General features: G+C 43.1%; 1 protein-coding gene across 1 annotated transcript in view; it reads left to right on the top strand.

Moving 5' to 3' along the window:
• TMPRSS2 (transmembrane serine protease 2) overlaps positions 1-6,212 on the top strand; it is a 41,657-nt gene extending 35,445 nt beyond the window's left edge. Inside the window, exons 10-12 of the mRNA XM_007947316.2 lie at positions 1,753-1,848; positions 4,923-5,065; positions 6,021-6,212. Of these exons, the coding sequence (XP_007945507.2) occupies positions 1,753-1,848; positions 4,923-5,065; positions 6,021-6,212 (431 nt within the window). The remainder of the gene's footprint in view (positions 1-1,752; positions 1,849-4,922; positions 5,066-6,020) is intronic.
• Positions 6,213-24,656: the final 18,444 nt, after the last annotated feature.

Raw genomic sequence — 24,656 nt, forward strand, 5'->3', positions numbered from 1 at the left:
AGTCCCTCCCCATGAGTTGCTTGCATTCAAGTTGGGAAGTTTTACGTATTGAAAAAGCAAGCCGTAAGTTATGATCTGCTGTCCAAGGAAGGAGTTTCTTCATTTCCTATGGATTCTGATGGCTTTCTAGAATTTGAGTCTCCTTGTTAAAAGGGAAAAATGTGTTGTTGTTAGTGCTATTGAGTTCGCTCTGACTCATAGAGACCTTATATGCAATAGAAAATCTTAGGTAATTAAAAAAAAAAAAAAGAAAGAAATCCTAGGTAATACCTTGATTGATAAGCTTATACATTAGAATATATTGTTGCTAGCTGCCTTGGGTTTGGTCCCCAACTCACGGTAACCCCATGCACAACAAAACAAGACCCTGCCTGGTCCTGCATCATCCCGTAACCAGTTGAGTTAGTTTGGGTTTTCAGTGGCTGATTTTGGGAAGTAGATTGCCAGGCCTTTGCTCCTTGTCTGTTTTAGTGTAGAAGCACCACTGAAACCTGCTCAGCCAGCACAGCAATCAATACACAAGCCTCCACTGTAGATGGGTGGTGGCTGCATATGAGGTGCATTAGCAAGAATGGAACCCTGGTTGCCTGCATAGAATCCAAAAAAAACAAACCAAACTCACTGCCTCTGAGTCAGATCTGACCCATAGCAACCCCTCCATGGGTTTCTGAGGCAGTATCTCTATGGAAGTAGATTGCCCAACCTTCCCTCTGAGGAGTAGCTGGTGGGTTTGAACTGCCAGTCTTCTGGTTAACAGTCAAATGCCTTAGGCACTATGCCATCAGAGCTCCTGAGTTGCCTGCATGGAAGGTGTGAATTCTATCACTGAACGACCACTGCCCTCTAGAGTCTATTTTAAAAACAAACAAACCAGTTGCCGTCAAGTGGATTCAGACTTATAAGGACCTCCATGTGACTCCACAGAGTTTGTTGTTCTTGGCTGGCTGTAATCTTTACAGGAGCAGATTACAGGTCTTTCTCCCATGGAGCTACAGTGTGGGTTCGAACCACCAGCAGCTGAGCACTTAACCATTGTACCAGCAGGGCTCCTTAGAGTCTATTCCAACAAAAAAAACAAACTCACTGACATTGAATTGATTCCACCTCATAGAGACCCCCTCTGGGTTTCCAAGGCTGTAAATCTTTATAGAAGCAGACTGTCCCATCTTTCTTTTGCAGAGCACCTGGTAGGTTTGAACCACCAACCTGGTTAGCAGTCAAATGCCTTAACCACTACACCACCAGAGCTCCTTTTAGAGTTTATAGTTGTTGTTTTTATGTGCCGTTGAGTCAGACCTGACTCATAGCAACCCCTCCTTCTGTTGCCAAGGCAATATTACTACTGAAGTAGATTGCCCAACCTTCCTTCTAAGGAGTGGCTGGTGGGGTCTATCAGTATGTGTTTATTAAGCGCCTTCTGTGCCCATCAGCTTTTTAGTTATTGCCACATGTGTGCGTTTTCTACTCTCGGCTACCTGAAAACATTGAGTATTTTTAGAAGCAGAATTAGCAGATCATTCCACTTATAACTAACCTAACTCCAAGAGGAGTTGTGCCCATTAGAAGGAAGTGCCTAGTAGGAACAGAGAGTAGGCGTGTCGGGTCATGCTGGCATCCAGAAATTTCCCTGGGTAGGATGGCAGTGGTTCCGGGCCCAGCAACATTTATTTGGCAAAGGGCCAGGTGGAAATCATCCCCTTAGGCTTCTGTTAAACCAGACAAACTCATAGTATTGTCTTTTTTTTCAAACAGACAGAATAAGGCCTGTGTGTTTGCCTAACCCGGGCATGATGCTGGATCCAACACAGACCTGCTGGATTTCTGGGTGGGGAGCCACCCACGAGAAAGGTGAGGCTCCTGGCACTCAGGACCCTGCTCATGCAGAACAGAGCACTGGGTTTGGAAGTGGGAGGTCTGCCTTTAACCCTGGTTCCACTGAGTGGCTGGGTGATTTGGGGCAAAACACTTGTCTTTGTGCCTCAGTTTTCTCACCTGCTAAATGGGAAAAATCGAACCTGCCCTACAGAACACATGGTGTTCCTGGTGAGATCAAACAGGACAGTGTGTGAAAACTGGTTTTGGAAATATAAAAGCACCAGTTGCCATCAACTTAGTTGTGCCTCATGGTGCTGCTGTGTGTTTCAGAGCAGAAGTGTGCTCAGTAGGGTTTTCAGCGCCTGCTTTTTTTTGAAGTAGATCCCCAAGCCTTTCTTCTGAGGTGCCTCTGAGTGGACGTGAACATCCAACCTTTTGGTTGATGTGTGCATTAACCATTTGTACCGCATGGGGACCCTTTTGATATGTAAAGGTCATATAAATGTAAGATGTGTAAAATCCTCCCCCTCTTCCCTATGTCCACATCCCATTGTTAATATAGGGCTGCTCAGGAAGTCTCCATTCTGCCCTTAGTGGTGCTCTTGGTGAGAATGGACTCCATGACCTATGGACAGTTAGCCACAGAACATCAATGCCATGTCCTTCTGCCCAGACCACCACAGCAAGTGGAAGGCTTGCCTGGTTCCCACAGTAACAAGTTGCCTCTGTTCTAGACAATATTTCTCAGATGAAGGAATTCTGGCTGTTTGATTTTTAGGGAGCATTGAAAATGCTTCGTGGTACAAAGAATTATTTTATGTGTTGTTTAAAAAATATGTAGGGCACATGTACAAGAAATCCTTTAAAACAAAGTAAAGAGTACAAAGGCTGGGTGATTTGAGGGCTGTCAGGGAGATAGTGGTGGGTATCCAGGTACCTTATCAAAAGAAAGTTCCTGCAGTTCAGCCTTATGGTTGAGCACAAGCCTCCACAGCAGCTAAGATGAAAGGGAAAAACAAGTAATGTTTGAGGAGTACCTGGTGTGGGCCGGGTGCTGCTATAGGTGCAGCACTGCAGTGATGAAGAAAATACAAGAATAAAATCTGCCCTGGTGAAGTTCACACCTCTTGTGGATGTATGCAGAGGAGGGAGTGGTCAGATGAACAGGGATGCCAATGGGCCTTCATGTAGTGGAGGGCCGTGATAGTGAGGGCCTGCTAACTTGAAGGGGTGTTTAGGGAAGTCTTGTCAGCAGAGGTGACATTTAAGCAACAGAAGCCAGTGTGGCTGGAGCATGGGGACAGAGGACGAGGAGGTAGGCTTAGGCTAGATCATATATGGTAGTATGGTATGGACATATTCTGCCGATAGGAAGATGTCACGGAATGTTTGCTACCTAGTGTTGCTGTAACAACTACCATAGAGGGGTGGCCTGTAACAAACAGAAATTTATTCTTACAGTTCAGGAGGCTAGAAATCCAAATTTAGGGCACCGATTCTAGAAGAAGGCTCTCTTTACCTCTGGAGCTGTGTGTCTCCATTTTCTGGGAGGTCCTTGTCTCTGCTTGCCTGGTGTTCTTCTCTGTGTTCCTTGGTTCCTTGTAGATCTCCACGGGACATCTATCTTCCCCATCTGTGCTTCCTTGCTTCTGTGCTTCCTCTGCTTTTTGTATATCTCGAAAGGGATGAGCTTAAGACTTACCTTACACTGATATGGCCTCATTAACATGACAAAGACAGCTTTCTCTCCAAATGGGTTATATCCATTGGCATAGGGTTTAGGATTTCAACACATATTTTGAGGGCACACTATCCAACCACAGCTGGGAGTGACCTGACCTGACCTATGTTGCTAAAGGACCTGGCGTGGTTGTATAAGGAGTGGTGAAGGAGCAGGAGTAGAAGCAGGATAGCAGTGAGGAGGCCATTACTGTGGTTCCCTGAGACTAGATGGCAGCTCCAACCAAGGGGGTGGGTGTAGAGGTACAGAGGTGACACACATTTGGGGTGGAGCCCCAATTTACTGATGGACTGAATGTGATGGAGAAGGAGATGAGAAGTCAAGGAAGGATGGCTTCTAGTGTTTCTTCTTAGTGCCAGGGTGTGGGGAGGAGATATTCCCTGAGATGGGGAAGACAGAGTGGTCAGAGTTTGGGGTGTAGGAATAGAGAGTTTTGTCTTAGCATGTGAAGTTTGAGGCATCTAGTAGACATCAAGTGGGGGTAACAACAGAGGAGGTAAAGAAGTAGAGGCAGCAGGTGTTGACAATTGAGCGGTTCCAAAGGAGCAGAGAAATGGGCTGGTGGGTGGAAGATCAAGTGGAATCAGAAAGCATGATTTGTTTAAAAGGGAAAAAGAAACCAATCCCAGAAACCAAGCTCATTGCCATTGAGTCGATTTCGACTGATGGTGATCCGCCATCTGTGACAGAGCAGAACGTCTCTGTAGAGTTTTCTTGGTTGCAGTCTTAGGAATGCACATTGCCAGCCCTTTCTCCCGCAGTGCTGCTGGGTGGTTCAGACAACACCAACCTTTTGGTCAGTAGTCAAGTGCCAACGATTTGTGCCACCCAGGTACCCAAGAGGGAAATACCCTTGTGTGTGCCCCTGGTGATGATGCAGCAGAGAGGAAGATAAATGAGGAAAATCCATCCACAGGACCAAGCCTGTGGGTAGAAGAAATAGCATGATTCTAGGAGATGAATGGCAGGAAGTTTTCTTCTTGGATGTGAGCTCATGAAAAAGAAACCAGTTACTGTTGGGTCACCTCTGACTCACGTTGACTCCATGTGTCTGACAGAACTGTTCTTCATGGGGTTTTCAATGGCTATGATCTTTCAGCAGTAGATTGCCAGGCCTTTTGTCTGAGGTGCCTCTGGGTAGACTCAAACCTTTCTTAACAGCTGGGCTGTAACCATTTGCACATTAGTCACAGATGCCCCCGTTGTAAGGATAATCCAAACTCCACAAGATGGGCTGGGGAGGGAGGTGGGAGGGAGGTGGAAGGGGACATGAGGGCATAGACAGTGTCTGTGGTGGTGGTTTCCAGGAGGGAAGTGTGCTTTTCCTGTGAAAGCATTTAGGTCACCGAGTGTCTTCTGTCTTCAGGGAAAACTTCCGAACTGCTGAACGCAGCAGAGGTGCACCTCATTGAGCCCTGGATATGTAATAATAGATACATCTATAACAATCTCATCACACCTGCTATGATCTGTGCAGGGTATCTGGAAGGAAACGTTGACTCCTGCCAGGTAATCGTGGATCTTTATTCAGCCTTACCAGTCAAATAGTTGCCATGGCGTCAATTCTGACTACCACCGACCCCATGTGTACAGCGTAGAATTGTGCTCATCGTGTTTTAAATGGCTGATTTTCCAAAGTAGATCACTAGGCTTTTCTTCAGAGGCACATCTAGGGAGATAGACTTGAACTGCCAATCTCTCGATTAGCAGCTGAGCATAATCCTATTCAAACTTGAAATCCTATTCAAACTTCTGGCTTTGCCAGACTTCCCACTGAGCTGGCAAGAGACAGTAGAGACCCCATGAGGCAAAATTTTCTGGGACCAGGGACCTCAATTGGTTGTGGACCTGGCTCAGGTGCTTGGGTGATAGGAGCAAGCACTATCAACAAAGAAACACAGGCCACTGCTTCCTTTTATTTGGCAAAAGTGTCAATTGGACAGAAATAAATATTTTGACTAGTTAAAAATATGAACAACAATTTCTTTAGTACCTATTAGCTGATACAGACTGAAATTAATTACTGGTATAATCACCTGTAAGTTCTCAATTTTTCCCACATATTTTCTGATAATATTTCTATTACCTCTTATTGGTAGAAATATGAAACCTGCAGATTCATACTGAGACACACACTGTTGCACACCCTTCAAAACCCACCCTCACACACACTGCTCACACCTCTCAATGGCCTTAGAGCTCACATTAACACACACACACTCCTCATTACCCTCTGAACCCACACTGACACACAAACACAGAGACACACACCACCCCCTGTACCCTAAGAACCCATATTGACAATACACACACACTCTCAGTACCCTCAGAACTCACTTTAACACATACACACATCAGTGCCCTCAGAACACACCCTGAAGCACCACACACTCACATTTCTTCATGGTCAATAGTGTGTGGCAATTGTGACTTAATTCTCTGTCTCTGTCACATGTCTCTCCAGGGTGACAGCGGAGGTCCTCTGGTCACTTTGAAGAGCAGCATCTGGTGGTTGATTGGGGACACGAGCTGGGGATCTGGGTGTGCCAAGCCAAATAGGCCAGGAGTATACGGAAACGTGACACTATTTACAGACTGGATTTACCGACAAATGAGGGTAATTTCCCCCCTGCTCTCCTCACTGGGCTCTCACTGACTTCTTGTGCCACAGCTCAGATGAGTATGAGGGTGATCATGCTGCCAAGACAATGACTGCTGATTACCACTGGCAGGAAGCTCTCTTCAACTTTTGTGACCACGTGTCTACAGTTAACATGGCTTCCCCCCTCCACCCGTATCCCTTATCACTGTAAGCTAGCATCATTGGTGTGTTGGCATATAGTGCTTGGTGAAGAAGTCAGGGCTTAGCTCTCCAGGGTCTAGAGCCAACAGAACTATACCTGGGTCTCCTTGAAGCTCTCCTACCACACTTGGTTCTGGTTCAGCTGACCCAATTACCCCCAAAACATCATTGACTCAAACTTTGGGTGATAATCATTGATTCAAACTTTGGGTGATTAGCCAAGCAGACAGTGAAGCAAAGCAGCCACTGGGTCCACACCATGCATCCTTTTCTGGGCTATGGATGACATGCGTCCCAAGGTTCAGAATGGGGAAGTAGGTGGAGGTCTCTGGTACTCAGACTTTGGCACAAGGAAAGGTTATAAAGTGGGGCCGGACCCTAGGGCTTCTCTGTGACCCCTGCTTCACAGATTTATTTAGTTCATAAATGCCTCATATCAATGTAGGAAAAAAAAAAGTTCTACCTTTTTGTGTTTTTAAAAAATAATATCAGTTTCTATTTCTGTTTTCAACAGGCCAACAGCTAATCCATACATCCATGAATCCACTGCACAAGAAAGATGAAGGGCTGCTTTTAATTCCCTGGGCTTTAGGTGTTGTTAGAAGTGATTTGAAGGTCCTTTCATTTTTATTAAACAGTGAACTTGGGTGACTGGGTGCTCTCTGCAGTGTCTCCTCTCTGGGCCTGCTCTCTCCACATGGTGGTGGGGGCCCTGACACCTGCCCAGAGGGGTGGCTGGCCTGACTGGATGTGAGCACCTGAGATCAGACACATCAGGGCCTGCAGAGTGGAGTGACAGAGACCTGGAGGTAGCCCTGCTGCGGTCCCCCTACTGAGCCCACTGCAGAGCCTACTTTGGGATGAACTGGGAGATGAGGACCTCTCAGCTGCTGGATGACTTGAGACGGAAAAGGAAATGTGCCTCCTAGAGAGAGCTGGGGGACCTGCAGGCCCAGAAAGGCCCCAGGGGAAACCCCCCCAACCTTGCTGGTCATTTTTAGTGCCCTCTTGGCAGCCCCAGATGGTGGCTGGAGATAAGAGACCACCTCTTCATGGGTGATGGTGTGATGATCATGTGTATAGGCATCAATACCCATTTTTTCTTATGGGGTGAGAGTATAGATAGAGCCCTTGGATCTGGAAAGTAATGGCAAAAGCCTTTCACCTCAGACACTCACATGTTCCCCACCAGCTGCTGGCCAAGGTCCCTGTGTGTTGTGTACGGGGCTCCATGCGTGGAGGGCAGCTTTACTCCCAGCCTCTTTGCAGATGGTACAAGCCCCTTGGGCCCTCAGAATTGGGGGCCATTGGGTACCATGCTGACCCTCCTCATGCCTGCTAACCACAAGGAGATTGGAGGCCACCTGGGGAATCAGGGATGCCCTATTCAAGATGCACTGTTTGCAGACAGTGTTTCTACATGTGACTACCTCAGTACTCAGATGGAATCTTTGCCTTTCGATGCCCTTAAGTACTTCATCTATACTCAGTTCTTAAAACTGTTCTTGTCCTTGCAAAGCAGAAGCAGGGGGTATTTTAGCAACTTCTTCCAAATGTCTGACTCCTAATTTAATATTAGTAAATGAATGTGCCGAAGAGAATGCATTTGTGACAAAGATGAGGGATGTATTCTGGACTCCCTGGAATCTTCGCCAATGCCTTCATTTCCACTGCAGGGAAGAGTCCCTTGTTCATTGCCAAGTGTGAAACTTCAATGCTCTTACATGAGGATTACTATCCCATGGTCCCACTTCCTTTCCAAGGACACTGGTTTCCAAGAAAGAAATGGAAGATTCTACTGCTAGGACTTCACCTTGAAATGGATGTCACAACTGTGTGCACAGGAGCTTCGAGCCTCTGGTGGTGATGTCCTCCCCTGGCATTGCAGACACACTGCCCTGCAGGGTACCTGCTCCCTGTCCCAGATGTGAAAACACGTTGTCATGAGGGAAGTGTGTCTTCTCCAGTGCTTCCTTTTATTTATGTGGCCTGCTGTTTGTCTTCTATTTTGTATCTTTTTTAAACTGTAAAATTGAATTGTGAAATATCCTACAAATAAATTATATGATTTTTTTCCCAAGTATTTATGGAATCTCTGATGTTCTCCATGGTTAGTGGTTCATTCACCATCCTGCATTTCCTTGTACAGAAATGGTGTTGAGATGGTAAATGTGTGGCACAGGTGGGGGGAGGGGTGTCAGAGGACAACATGGAGTTGGGACTGGACAGGATCATCTTCTGGTTGGTCCCTTCTGCTCCTAGAGATGCCCCAAGGATGACCCCTGAAAGGTCCTCTCCTTCGGCTCTCATCTCTCTTGCCTTCAGATGCAGAGCACCAACTGTCTTCTAGACTTTTCTCCCTCAGATCCAGCCAAACCAAGCTCAGCATCCCACCCCCTAAAGCTGTCTCCAGAAGTCTGTGTTAGTTAATGATTTCAGAGCTGGTTCCTTATATAATAAGGAGCTCTGGTGGTGTAGTGCCTAAGGCATTTGACTGCTAATCAGAAGGTTGGTGGTTCAAACCCACCAGCCACTCCATGGAAGGGAGACTGGGGCAATCTACTTCTGTAGAGATTTACTGCCTCAGAAACCCAATGGGTTTGCTATGAGTTGGAACCAACTCAATGGTAGTGGGTTTGGTTTGGTTTTTTTAGTCCTTATATGGTGTTGATCCTATTGCCCTGGGACTGTGACTGTATGTGGGAGAGGACAATGTGGTGAGCTTTCCCTACGCTTGAGAACATTTCTTATTCTTTGTACCCCCAAATTCAGCAGGTCCTCAGCACATGGTAGGCGACTGGGACCTTTATACCAAAAAGTGTTAAAATTACAAAAGTAGTTGTAGTTAGTAAAGAAAGCACACAATTTTGCATCAGAGAAATCCTTAAATATACCCAAAATTTCCAGCTGAGCAAGGCACCTGACATTCCTTTCAGCTGCATTCTTCATACTGGGGCCATTTTGGGAGATGATCTTTCTTTTGGATGATGCTGATTTCAATGAACACATCTAGCCAGAAAGTAAGAGGCTAGGGAAATACTGATATTTCTGTATTTAAAAATTTGTTAGAGACACATAAGTTAATTTGCTTAGTGAAAATTAACCAAAAATGCTAATAAGAATAAAGAGGAAATGTTAACTGCCATGGAGTAGACCTCTAACCCATAATGACCACATGCACAACAGAAATGCTGCCTGGTCCTATGCCATCCTCATGATTGGTTGTAGACAGATAGGACCAATGTGATCCATAGGGTTTTCATTGGCTGATTTCATTGGTAGATCACCAGGCATTTCTTCCTAGTCTTAGACTAGAAGCCACATTGAAACCTGCTCAACATTATAGCTACATGCAAGCCTCCACTAACAGATGGATAGTGGCTATGCATGGGGTACATTGGCTAGCAATTAAACCTAGGTTTCTCACATAGAAGATGAGAATTCTACTACTGAATTGCCACTGCCCTCAGAGGAAACAAGTATTAATCATGGTGTGAGGTTTGTGATTTGAGATGATACTTTTGTCACTTCTCACAGTGGTATATAAGTGGGTGGTCCCAGCATTATAGCACATGATCCTCTGACACCTTCTTGTTAGGGTGCCAAGGGGTGCAGTCCTGCCTTCAGTGTGGGTTCTGTTCCGTGCTCTGTCTCTGGTTCTTCCTGATTGATTTAACACATCCAGAGATGAGTGCTAGATTTTGAAAGGAAATTGAATGAGTATCTATACAGTGCTTCCAAAAGGTGAAAAGAGAACAAACTTAAAGCTGTTATAGTGCAGTAGTTAAGCACTCAGCTGCTAACCTTCAGGTCATGGTTAGTTGCTGCGGGTATCCTGGTTGGCATTAATTTTCATCCCACACCACAGTCCTTTGCTTCTTTGGACAGAGAGAAGGTGATGGTTTATTAAGATGATGTAGCCTGAACCATCACTCAAATTCTTGGTTCAGCCAGTGTTTCAAGATGAGTTCTGGAGTTTATGTTACTTTCTAAAGTAATGTAAAGGAGTCCCTGGGTAATACAAACACCTCTCAGCTCTGGTAATCGAAAGACTGGAAGTTCTACCCACAGGTACCTTGGAAGAAAGACCTGGCAATCTATTTAGCAATGTCCCTACTTCCTGTGTCAAATCTACGTGCTTATTCCTTGGAGAAGCAGCCACAAACTCAGACAACCAAAAATGCTCAATAAGTATTAGCTATTGCTATTAAGAAGGAGCTCTGGTGGTGCAGTGGTAAAAGAATTTGGTTGCTAACCAAAAGGTCAGCAGTTCAAACCCACCAGCTGCTCTATGGGAAAAAGACAAGGCAGTGTGTTTACATAAAGATTCATAGCCTTGAAAACCCTGTGGGAGCAGTTCTATTCTGTCCTATAGGGTCCCTATGAGTTGGACTCAACTCCATGGCACTGAATTTGGTTTGCGTTTATTATGATTCTGATAGGAGTCCTTGGGTAGCATATATGGTTAAGCGCATGACTACTAGCCAAAATATTAGTGGCTCAAACCCACCAATAGGCAACGTTCCCTCTGTCCTAGGAAGAAAGGCTTGACAACTTGCTTCCAAATCACAGCCTTGAAAGCACTATGGAGCATAGTTCTACTCTGACACATGGATCACCATGAGTCAATCAAGTCAATGGCAAATAACAACAACATAAACAAAAAGTTATGAATTCAACCAAGTATTACAGTCTTCAGTATACACAAAACAGTCTTATAAGACTATTTCTATGCATTCTAAGTATAAACCAAACAAACTCACTGTCATCGAGTCAATCCCAACTCACAGCAACCTCCATTGGGTTTCCAAGGCTGTAAATCTTTATGGAAGCAGACTACCTCATCTTTCTTCCATAGAGCAGCTGGTAGGTTTGAACCACTGACCTTTTGATTAGCCAAATGCCTCAACCACTACACCACCAGAAATGTGTGCTAGATTTACAAAGGAAATAGAATGAGTATCTATACAGTGCTTCCAAAAGGTGAAAAGAGAACAAACTTAAATCCATGATAGTGCAATAGTTAAACACTCAGCTGCTAACCTTCAGGTCATGGTTGGAACCACTAGTTGTTCCACGGGAAAAAGATGTGTCAGTCTGCTTCCATAAAGATTTCAGTCTTGGAAAATCTATGGGGCAGTCCACCGCTGTCTTACAGGGTCTCTATGAGTCAGAAAAGACAACAGGGCGCTCTATACAATATCAAGTTTCAAAAAGGACAGTGAGTAAAAATATGTGCAGACACTCCCTTAAGCTGCTTTCCCATCAGAACATTGCTAAATACACTGTCTACTCAACTAGCTCCATTGAGCTGCTGTTCCCACCACTGGATAGTCCTCATGTCAAAGTCACCTACAGCCTCCAAGTTGACAAACATATAGTCAAGTGTCTGTTCTTTTCTTTCTCAGCCTCTCAGTAGCGGTCAGCACAGCAGCCCAATCCCTCCTTGTAGAAACCCTTCTTTTCTTTGCTTCTGCAACATCACAGCCTCCTGGCTTCTGGATCACATTCTCTCTCTAGTCTTCTCCCTCATTGACCAGTTGGAGGTCACATTCAAAGTCTCTTTAACTGGTTCCTTCTTCAATTCTCTGACCTCTAAGTATCAGAAATCCAAAATTTGATTCTGGGCTCTCCACTTTATCAACACATTTTCCTAAGTGATCTTATTCACCCATTATTTTAAATTCCACCTATATGCTAAACCAGGAGCTCTGGTAGTATAGTGCCTAAGGCATTTGACTGCCAACCAGAAGGCTGGAGGTTCAAACCTGCCAGCCACTCCTCAGAAGGAAGGTTGGACAATCTACTTTCATAGTTATACTGCCTCAGAAACCCAAGGAGGAGTCACTATGAGTCAGATCCCACTCCACAGCAGTAAGTATATGCTAAACCCAAACCAAACCCATTGCTGTGTCGTTGACCCTACAGGACAGAGTAGAACTGCCCCCTTGGCTTTCCAAACAGAGCTCTTTAACCACTGCACAACCAGGGCTTCTTTCTATTTCTGCTAGAGAGTGCACAAGTCAGCAGTCAGAGGCTACTTGGAAGCACATACACCAGGGGTCTTCCTGTATTCTGTTCAATAAGATGGTTGATCAGTGGGTCCAGCAAGGATGTGCTGGGCCCCTGACCCACCGTTGGGGAAAAAATCTTGGCACAGAAATCCGGCACACACACAGAAAGGCCCCCCGTGGGCCATGATGGGAGGATACACAGAGTTCAGAGGCTCCTTTCTCCCAGCCTATGCAGCATGTCCGGGATGTGGTGGAGAGAGACCTTTCTTCCAGTAACCAGTGGGTTTGGGGGATGACATTGGATGGGTGTGGGGGAGGGAGGGTGGCAGGACAATTCTTGAGACCTCATGAAAGAACTCAAAGTTGCTGCTAGGCCCTGCACCACCCCCTCCCAACCCCCATCATCCCCACCACCATAGATGACAGCTGCTGCTGTGTGAGTGGAATTCTCGGGGATTATTTGGGTACATTTTTTAAACGGTTTTTTAATAGAAAACAGTGTCAAAAGATGCTAACCACTAGGTGTCAACCTTAAACAGCTCCTAAAATGTCATCTCAACTTATTTGGAACAGAGCTGATGTAAAGAAACCTCTACCCCCATGTTTCCTCTCTGATGTGGCTATATCACCCTTGCCCTACTCCCACCATGCAGTTCACACCCAATGTAGTTAGCATGGTGGAGAGCAGTTCATTTGATCTAAAGTACAAGATGTTCTGCCCTTCTAATCATAAAACATTTAAATACTGATGGGTTTAGAAGTTAAAGGCACTTTCAGAAGGAAGTGTTTGGGGGGAGAGGCAGAGATGACACTTTTTTTAAAAAAAACCACCTTGGGTCTTCAACCCTCCCACTGTGGACAAAGATTCCATGGTTCTTGGGGAAAAAGTCCCATGAAAAGAAGCAAACAATTGTTAACTCAGGCAGTATTCAGGACTCTGTGTGGTATCCATACGTCTTAAATACATCTATCTTAAAAGGAAAATATTCAAGTCTTATAGAAAGAATTCAGGAGAATTATGAGTTGCTTCAAAGCATTAGCATTTGAATAGTATATTAGCACTAGTCGAAGCAATGACAATGTCTTTAGGGAGTACTTTCATTCATTCCCCCAGGTAAATTGTATATCTTGAATGATTCCAATGGGATGTCTGTGAACATTTCTCCATTTTCACCTGAATAATCTCCTTTACCTCTTCAAGTCAAAAGAACATGTATTGGAGGTAAGTTGGTGCTTTCTATTTTTTTATAAAATTAATTTTGACTCATAGGAGAGAACATTTTCAGTTACTTTTATCTAAAGTTATTAGATGCTATAAGATTTAACATTTAGAGTCTTGTGTTCCAGAAAATTATTTAAAAATGAATGACAAGACAGCAGTCAAGCGCAAACTAATTGCACCACCAAGGGACCTTAATCTGGTATGATCTCATCTTAATTAATTATATCAGCAAAAACCCTACTTCCCAAAAAGATCACATTCTAGGTTTCAGGTGGACATGGATATTTGGCACTTGACTGCTAGAAGGCTGGCAGTTCAAACCCACCAGTCACTCCTTGGAAGGAAGGGTGGGCAATCTACTTCCATAGTGATACCACCTCGGAAACCCAAGGAGAGGTTGCTGTGAGCTGGGACCAACTGGACGGCACATAAGAACAACATTCAACCCAGTACAGATGGTATTCAGGAATGCATATTCCTGCGGCCCACACTAGACATATAGGATATCAGAGTAGGATAGGAAACTAGGAGTTTCCATTTCTAACAATCTCTCCAGGTGATTATATAAAAGTTTCAGAATACCTGGGCTCAATCACCTGTATGATGCCTGTCTAGTTGTCTAATGCTGCTATAACAGAAATGGAACAAGTGGGTGGCTTTAACAAAAATAAATTTATTTTCTCACAGTTTAGAAAGCTGGACGTCTGAATTCAGGTGCTGGCTCTAGGGAAAGTCTTTCTGTTTCAGGTCTGGAGGAAGGTCATTGTCTCTTCTGAGCTTCTGCTCTTGGATGTGGCTTGGCATCTCTTCTTTCAGCTCTGCTTCCTTGTTTGCTTGTGTAGTCTCTTGTATGTCTCAAGAGTTTGACTTAAAACATCCTTATCCTGCCTCATTAACACAACAAAGACAATCTATACCCAAATGGGATTATAACCACAGGCATACAGGTTAGCATCTACAACATATATACTGAGGAGATACAACTCAATCTATAACAGTGGTCCATTACCACCATACAGGATTTTTAAGAGCGGAGTGTAAGAATTGATGTAGAAACAGCCTCCTAGGTTATGAGATGTCCTCTGATGCTGAAATTAAAAAAATTTGTGCATGAAGACCAGTGGAGAGGGAAGGTCAGTGACTGACTTTGAGACCAACATTTCAGACCCTTTGGAAGTGGAAAGAGAAGTAAACAAAGGTACCTCGGTTTATTCATCATGTTTGTCGTGCTCTGATGCCTGGTCCAACCTTGTCAGGTGGGCGGGCTCTACCTCTGGCTGCTGCACCCTCCCCTTTCTGGGCTGTCCTGCTCCCCTAGAAGCCCATCCTACTTCTCTCCCTCTCTTCCTCATCAGACCTCCAGTTCCCTCGTACTTTTTCTTCTTTTACCCTCATAAAGATCAGTGCTTTTGGACCAAATCTGACATCAGTCATTTATTGCTTAGTGTGGGATTAAGTATCTGGAAATGATGTCAGTTTTAACATGTGAAACTTGTTTTTAAATGAGGAGGATTAGTCCCTTATTCAGAGGACTTCTGATTCCACAAATCTGATGTAAGAGGAGTTAGAATGTAGGGGTCAGTGAACTCCTTCCCTCAACAACCTTGCAAAAAGACATCCCAAAACCCTGACTGGACCATCACTGGACCCTATTCAGAATGGGTGGGCCTCTTTCTCTGGGAAAAATGTATATGTTTGCCAAGGGACTGGTAGACCATGTGATCCTCATCCTATATGGTGCCCAGCTACCAATGTCAAACATTCGGAGGGACATCTGTGTAATCCTGCATAGAGTAGGAGAACAATGTGGAACAAAACTCAAAATTATTTTTTAAAAAAAGACCAGTCTTGGTGGTCTGATAGACCCAAGTCTTAGGGTGAAGCCCCTAAGACTGTGGCCCCTAGCTGCCCTTCAGGTCTGGAATCTGTGGCTTCCAGCCAAATAAAAGACCGGCATATGGGCTGAACATTTATATCAGGTAGATAACACTCCTTAGAGACATCAATCATGGGAGAACAGAAGGGCAGTGTATGCACAAGGAGACAGCTCGGGGAACAGGAGTGCATGGGAAGGAAGGACACAGGGAAGAGATAACTATGGGGAGGAAGTGGGCAGAGAGCTGTTACATTGTGGGAAATTGCAGTCAATGTCATGAGATAAAATGTGTATTAACTGCTGTATGGAAAATGAAATTGCTCTGTAAACTTTCACCCAAACCACAATAAAATATTTTTTAAATACTGTACAGCTACAGTAGTCAAAATATACTGGTAAATAATAAACACATAGAATAAAATTGAGAGTCTAGAAGTAAACCCACACATCTATGGTCAGCTGACTTTTGACAAGGATGGTAAGTAAGTCCATTCAGTGGGGGAGAGAGGAGTCTTTTCAATAAGTGGTGCTGGGAAAATTGGATTTCCACATGTAGAAAAATGAAATTGGATCCATGCCTCACAACACATAAAAAGACAAATTCAAAATGGATTAAAGATCTAAATGTTCAAACTAAATCCATAAAATTCTTAGAAAAACAATAAAAAGAAACACTGTTGGGCCCAGCTTTTAGCAATAGATTATCTAATATAATATCAAACAGCAAAGGACAAAATAAATAAATGGGACCTCATAAAAATTAAAAATTTTTGATCATCAAAAGACCACCAAAAAGTGAAAAGGTAAGCCACCAACTGGGAGAATATCTTCAGAAACCACATATCTGATAAGAATCTAATAACCAAAATATATTTAAAGTTAAAGTTAACAACAAAAAAGACAAATAACCCAATCATAAAATAGGCAAAGGACTTGAATAGACATTGTGGTGGTTACATTTGTGTATCAACTTGGCTGGGCCTGGTTGAGTGGCTGGGTAGCTGAATGTAGATTATTCCCCATGGTGAGATTAGTAATTAACTGGAATCTATTGGAGCAGCTGAGTAGCTACTTTGGGTATGTGGTTGGCTTCCCATATATAAGAAGCAGCTTTGGGAATGGTCTCCAACTTATGGCATGCTTGGACCCTGCATGTAGCAGAGTCGTTGTTCAGCAGCCTGCCATTCTTTGCCGACCTTGGGACTTTCAATGGACTTAAATTAATGGCCTGCCATGTAGTTTGGTAACATCAGGACTATGCCATTTTATTTGTTGACCTTGGGCTTGTTAGCCTCAGCAGCCAGTAGCTGCCTGAGTGAAGAGATGCCTCTAGCTTCAGTGGACCAAGAGCAAGAGGCAGAGCTGAAGCCCAAGGTCAAGGGGCTTTCACCCACCCCCTAGAGCCTGGCACTTTGAACTTGGACTTTTAGCCTTCTGAACTGTAAGAGAATAAACTGCTGTTTGTTAAGGCCATCCCATTTGTGGTATATTCTTGTCAGAGTGGTGCTAGGTAACCAGAACAGACATTCACCCAAGAAGATATCCAAATGGCCACCAAATACATGAAAAGATGCTCAGGATCACTAGCTATTAGAAAGATGCAAATGAAAACCACAATAAAATATTATTTCATTCCCACTAGAATGGCAGCAAGACAAACAAACAAAGAAGAAACAGTAGTTGGAAAACATGGCCTTGGTGATAGAAATGACGTCAGAAAGATAAAGACACAGAGAGGTGCACAAGAGGAAGAGACAACAAAGGCAAACCGTTTTACATATACAATACTAAATTATCAGTAATAACAAACATTAAATCTGTGGTTAAATAGATGAGTAGACAGCCTGAATGATCAGGTATGTCTAGGGAAAAGGGAATACACCCATGACCATATATGAGGTGGGCAGACAATATTTCTACATATGTATTTGTATGTGGTATTTAAAAAAAAAAAAAAAGCCAACCAAACTCACTGCCGTGGAGTCAGTTTCAACTCATAGCAACCCTTCCTTGGGTTTCCGAGGCAGTATCACTACAGAAGTAGATTGTCCAGTCTTCCTTCTGAGGAGTGAATGGTGGATTTGATCTGCCAGCCTTTTGGTTAGCAGTCAAATGCCTTAGGCAATACGCCACCAGAGGTCTTGTATGTGGTATAGAATGTCCATATATATAATAGAGCTAACAAAGGGCAAAGTTATGACAACTCCTTAGCCACAGCCAATCACCCTGAGGGAGTGAGTAGTAGGACCTGTAGGCTTGGAACCATGGTTACAGGGGACATCAAGCTCCATTGGCATAACTTAGTACCCAAAAACCTTGTTCTACATCTTACTTTGGTGAGTAGCAACTGGGGTCTTAAAAGCTTGCAAGCAGCCATCTAGAAGCAACAATGAGTCTCTCCTCATTCAGAGCAAAGAAAACAAAAGACACATGGAGACAGTTAGTCAAAGGGACTAGTGGACCATGAGAACCTCATCCTATATGACCATGAGACCAGAAGAACTAGATGGTGCCTGGCTACCACTGTCAACCACTTGGAAAGGATCAGTACAGGAGATCCTGTATAGAGTGGGAGAATAATGTGGAACAAAACTCAAAATCATAAAAAAAAAAAAAAAAAAAGACCATGTTTACAGGTCTGATAGATCCTGGTAAGACTCTCAAGACTATAGCCCCTAGTTACCCTTCAGGTCTGGAATTAAACTCACTCCCATGGTTTCCAGCCAAACAATGTACAGGCATATAGGGTGAACATTTATACCCTATATGGTAGATACACTCCTTAGAATGAAGAACAGAAGGGCAGTGTTTGCACAGGGAGATAGTTCTGGGGGCAGGAACGCATAGGAAAGAAGAACACAGGGAACAGGTAACTATGGGGAGGAAGTGTGAAGAGAGCTGTTACATTGTGGGGAATTGCAGTCAATGTTATGAAACAAAATGTATATGAATTGCTATATGGAAAATGAATTTGCTCTGTAAACTTTCACACAAATCACAATAAAAATTTTAAAAAATAAAAAATAAGAAAGAAAAGAAATGATTCCAGAGATTGCATGATAGAATTTTGCACAACCAATGACTTATTCATTGCAAATAAACAGCAACTCTATATGTGGACCTCAACAGATGGAATATACAGGAATCAAATAGACTACATCTGTGGAAAAAGACAGTGAAGAACTCAATGTCATCAGTCAGAACAGGGCTAGGGGTTGACTGTGGAATGGATCATCAATTGCTCACATGCAAGTTTAGTTTGAAGCTAAGAAAATTAAAACAAGTCCATGAGAGACAAAACATGACCTCGAGTCCTTTGAATTTAGAGACTATCTGAATACATTTGATGCATTAAACACCAGTGACTGAAGACCAATCGAGTTGTGGGATGACATCAAAGACATCATATATGAAGAAAGCAAAAAGTCATTGAAAAGACAGAAAAGGAAGAGAAGACTAAAATGAATGTCAGAAGAGACTCTGAAACTTGCTTTTGAATGGAGAATAGCTAAAGTGAATGAAAGAGATGATGAATTAAAAGAGCTGAACAGAAGATTTCAAAAGGCAGCTCAAGAGGACAAAGCTAAGTATTATAATGAAAAGTACAAAGATCTGACGTTGAAAAATCAAAGGTGAAGAACATAGTCAGTGTTTCTAAAGCTGAAAGAACTGAAGAAAAAATTCAAACCTCAAGTTGCAATATTGAAGGATTCTAGTGGCAAAATATTGAATGATGCAGGAAGCATCAAAAGAAGATGGAAGGAATACAAAGTCATTGTACAAAAAAGAATTAGTCAACATCCAACCATTTAAGGAGGTAGCATATGATCAATACCAATAACATTGAAGGAAGAAGTCCAAGTGGTACCGAAGGAATTTTCAAAAAACAAGACTTCAAGTATACCCATTGAGATATTTCAACAAATAGATACAGCACTGGAGACACTCACTTATTTATGCCAAGAAATTTGGAAGACAGTTACTTGGTCAGCTGACTGAACTGAGATCCATATTTCTGCCCATTCCAAAGAAAAGGGTTCCAACAAAATGTGGAAATTATTGAACAAGATAATTAATATCACACACAAGTAAAATTTTACTGAAAATAGTTCAAAAATTGTTGCAACAATACAATGAGAGGGAATTGCCAGAAATTCAAGCTGAATTTAAAAGACAGCATGGAATGAGGGATTTCACTGCTGATGTCAGATGGATACTGACTGAAAGCAAAGAATGCCAGAAAGGTGTTTGCCTGTGTTTTTTTGAGTATGCAAAGGAATTAAACTGTGTGGATTATAATAAATAATGGATAACATTGAGAAGAATGGGAATTCCAGAACATTTAATTGTGCTCATGAGGAACTTGTACATAGAGTAAGTGGCAATTGTTCAAAAAGAACAAGGGGATAGTGCCTGTTTAAAATCAGGAAAGGTATGTATCGGGGTTGAATACTTTCACCATGTTATTGTTGTTGTTGTCGTTATGTGCCATCAAGTCGGCCCTGAATCATAGCGACCCCTCCTTTGGTTTCCGAGGCAGCATCACTATAGAAGTAGATTGCCCAATCTTCCTTCCAAGGAGTGGCTGGTGGGTTTAAACCGCCAGCCTTCTGGTTAGCAGTCAGGTGCCTTAGGCACTACACTAACAGAGCTCCAATGCTTTAACCACTTTGCCACCAGAGCTTCTATTCACCATTCTAATCTAATATGTATGCTGAACAAATAATCTGAGTAGCTGGACTATATGAAGAATGTGGTGCCGGGACTGCAGGAAGATTCATTAACAACCTGTGATATGCAGATGACATAAACTGGCTTGCTGAAAGTGAAGATGAAGCTCAAAGACTACAATGCTCAGTATGGATTACACCTCAATATAAAAACAAAAATCTTCACAACTGGACCAATAAGCAACATCATGATGAATGGAGAAATAATTGCAGTTGTCAAAGATTTCATTTTACTTGGTTCCACAGTCAACACCTACAGAAGTAATAGTCAAGAAATCAAACAATACATTGCATTGGGTAAATCTACTGCAAAAGATCTCTTTGAAAAAAAAAAAAAAAAAGAAGGTGGGGACCAGGTTTGCTGGTCCAATAGAGCCTGGTGTAACCACTGAGACTATGGCCCCTAACTGCCCTTCAGGTCTGGCATTGAATCCACAACTGTGGTTTCCAGCCAAACAAAGTACAGGCATGTGAGTTAAACATTTACCTCAAGTAGACACACGCCCTGGAGAGAACAATCATGGGAGAAGGAAGGGCTGCTTATGCACAGGGAGATAGCTCAGGGTGCAGAAGAGTATGAAGGGATGGACACTGGGAAGAGGTAACTATGGGGAGGAAGTGGGAGGGGAGCTGCTGCATTGTAAATTTTGGTCAATGACATGAGAAAAGTATATGTGAACTGCTGTATGAAAAGTGAATTTACTGTGTAAATCTTCACCCAAATCCTAATAATAATAATAATAAAAAGGTCTCTTTGAAGTGTTTAAGAGCAAAGAAAAAGCAGAAAATAACAAATTTTGACAAGAATATAGGGAAATTGAAACCCTTACATGCTGATGGTGGGAATGCATAGTATAGTTATTGTGGAAAACAGTGTGGCAATTCCTCAAAAAACTAAGAACTGTCATATGACCCAACAGTTTCACTCTGTGATGGTTAAGGGTATGTGCCAACTTGGCTAGGCCGTGATTCTCAGTGATTTGGCAGATATCATGTAATCATCCTCCATTTTGTGATCTAATGTGAGCCTGCATACAATATATACATGGTTGTTTGGGCAAAGCTCGCCCTCTCTTGATCTTGCATATGAATTATCATCCTCTGTCCTCTGGTTCCTAGGATGTGGGCCAACGGCCTGCCATCTGACCTACAGATTTTGGAATTCACTAGCTCCATAGCCCCATGAGCCAGCAGCCTCCCATCTGACCTGGTGATATTGGGTTTGTCAGCCCCTGCAACCATGTGACTCAGGAGAAGCTTCTAGCTTGACTCCTGATCTATGAATCCATGAATCTGGGACTTGCCAGCCACCTTCCACAATTTTGTGAGATGTTTCCTTTAACTATATGTGTGTGTGTGTGTGTGTGTATGTATGTATGTATATTCTTCACTGGTTTGGTTTTGCTCCTCTAGAGAACCCAGCCTAATACAAATTCCTAGATATATATTCAAAAGACTTGAAAGCAGAGACTCAAAAAGAAATGTATATACCAATGTTCATTGCAGCACTATCCACAATAGACAAAAGTTGGAAACAACCTAAATGTCCATCAACAGATAAATGGAAAAACAAAATGTGGTACATACATACAATGGAATACTACTCCACCAGTTGGAGAACTTAAGTCCTGAGAAATGCTGGATACATATGGATGGAGCTGAATGAAATAGTCAGTCATAAAAGGACAAATATTGTATGGCCTCACTTATATAAAAGCACAAAAAAAGGCAAATGTATAAAGTTTAGTAGTGGTTACCAGTGGTGGGAAGGAGATGGGAGCTGGAAACAAGGCTTAATGGTGATGGAACTTTTACACTGAATAAAGGTAAAGTTGCAGAGCCAATTATTGTAATTACCATCGATAAGTTGTACACCTATAAAATGTTGAATTGGCAAAAGCTGTGTGATATACTTACAAAAATGACAACAACAACAAAAAAGAGTAGCTGCTGAGGCTGCTTGTGTACAGCCAAAAACCTCCTGGGATTTGGTTCTTTGGTTTGGAGGTTTAGGGTCATCATTTCATGGTACATCCCAGTTAATTGGCCTAAGAATGCATTTAGTGCTCCTTTTCTACCTTCTAGTTTCTTGTATAGTTCCTGGGGTCTTAAAAGCTTGCAACTGTCCATCCAGGGCACAAAAATTGGTCTTTATTTACATGAAACAACAGATAAAGGAGAATCAGGAATAGGGGAAGGATATGGAAGGAGATCTGGTAGCGTAGTGCCTAAGGCACTTGAGCTAACCAGAAGGCTGGTGGTTCAAACCCACCAGCCACTCCTCAAAAGGAAGATGGGGCAATCTACCTCCGTAGTGATACTGCCTCATAAACCCAAGGAGGGGTTGCTATGAGTCGGTCTGACTTGACAGCACATAACAACAACAACAACATGGAAGGTGTGGCTAATTATCTTGATGAACAACTGCCTCCTTTGCCAACAGACCAGATGAACTGGATGGTGCCCAGCTACCATTGCTGAATGTTTCGATTGTATATTCCATAGAAGGCTCCTGATCAAAATGGGGAAAATAAGGATCAGAATTTTAAATTCTCATGGACTTCAGACTTCCTGGAAAGATGAAGGTTAGATGATTCCCTGACACACTATTACCATGAGATAATCTCTAATCCATGAACCAAAAAATATCCTCTGAAGTCTTCTTGAAGCCAAACAATAGTTTCATTTAACCAGTAAAAATATCTGCCTTGCACATTATATTCTTTTAAAGAACTATCTATATGGGTTCAGATTGACAACAGCAACTTGAAAGATTTGATAGGAATTGTAGGGGACAGTGAATTTATGTCAATGGGGGAACAACAACTCAGAAAGGGAGGGCAAGAATGGATGCCCAACATGAGGAATGTAATCTGTGTCACTGAAGGGTACATATAGAGGCTGTTGAATTGGTGTATGTTTTGCTGTGTATATTCTCAGCAACAAGTTAAATAATTAAAAAAAAAATTCACATAAGGGTTCAGGAGGCATAGCAAATCCAGAGGGCAAATTGTCAGTTACGAATGCATTTGGCTGCAAGTAACAAGAACCTGACTATAGCGGCTTAAACAAATGCAATTTATTTTCACAAGTTTGTGTAGAAGCATCCCAGGTCTGCATGGCTATTCAATGATGCTGTCAGGACCAGTCTCTTTCCATCTTCCTGGTGCAACATCCTTAACATGTTGGCTTTTATTCTTTTGCTTGTCCTGCTGCTAGCCATCCCCAGGTCAGAATCTTTTGGTTCCAGGGAAACAAGTACCAGTGGACACCATAAACCCCAGGGTTAGACCTGGGTCCCCTTCATGAATATACTCCCCATGCAGTCCCACAGGGACTCAAGCTCAGAAGGGCCCAGCACTCGATGTAATGTACTGCTATCACTGTCTTGGACTATCTAATATTTGAATGAGGACCCTGTATTTTCATTTTGCACTGGACTAAAAAATTTTGCCACAGGTCCTGAATCTGTGTTTTTAGAAGTACAGAACCACCTGCATCAGAAATGACTGGAGACTTTTTAGAAATATGAGTCCCTGTATTCCACTGGGCTTTCTGAATCAGAATCTCTGAGGCAAGGCCTGAGACTCTGCTAACACTCATTTCTGGGTTGATTCTGCCTCACAGGAGTTTTGGAAGCCCACTGCATTAGAGAGTGAGCACTCCCATTTGTCAGAAGGAAAACAGAAAGGCCATCATAGGCTGCTGTATCCTTGGCACAAAGGCCAAGATTGAGTGAAGTAAGCCTTAGGAGGGGTCATTATAGCTGTCTGCAGAGGGAGCTGGCCCTCCTCCCCTGGTCTTCACACAGCCTGGCTGTAGTTGTCACTAGACAGAGGTTCTATCTTTCACCTTAATTCTGAAAGGGCTCTTGTCTGCCCTCAAGGAAGGGTGGGAAGTCAATGGTCAGGGAAGCAAGCGGTGGCCCACTTTGTGGCTATCCTCCTTCTCTAAGTGACAGTCTCTGGCTCACAGGCATCTTGACCAAGGCTGGCTGTTGGACAGAGGCACAGAAGCAAAGGTGTGGATGTGGTGTGCAACCTTTTCTTCCACCTAAAGAAGGGCTACATGATCATCAAGTGCAGCAGCCAGCAGGACATCAGGACAGGTTGAGCCTAGGTGAGCCCTGCAGAGAGAGCAGGCCTTCTTTGAGGACCACAACAATTTTACGTGTGTACTGCAGTGGGTTACCAAGGGAACGCCCAAACCAAGACACCTGTTCCTTGCTTGGGACATTGCCACTATTGAAAAGTTGGTATGTAGAGTTTGTGTGTGTGTGTGTTTGTACCTTGACAAGGATTATGGAACTTACTTGAAAGAATAAAAGGGGAGAAAGAGACCTTGGATAAGCAAAGCACCACTGAAGAAGAAAAACAAAGTAGGAGGTCTCACACTGCCAGATCTCAAAACCTACTATACAGCCACAGTAGTCAAAACTGCCTGGTATTGGTTCAA

This window comes from Orycteropus afer, unplaced genomic scaffold (assembly GCF_000298275.1).
Source record: "Orycteropus afer afer isolate SDZICR_OR568_19922 unplaced genomic scaffold, OryAfe1.0 scaffold00179, whole genome shotgun sequence".
NCBI lineage: Eukaryota > Metazoa > Chordata > Mammalia > Tubulidentata > Orycteropodidae > Orycteropus > Orycteropus afer.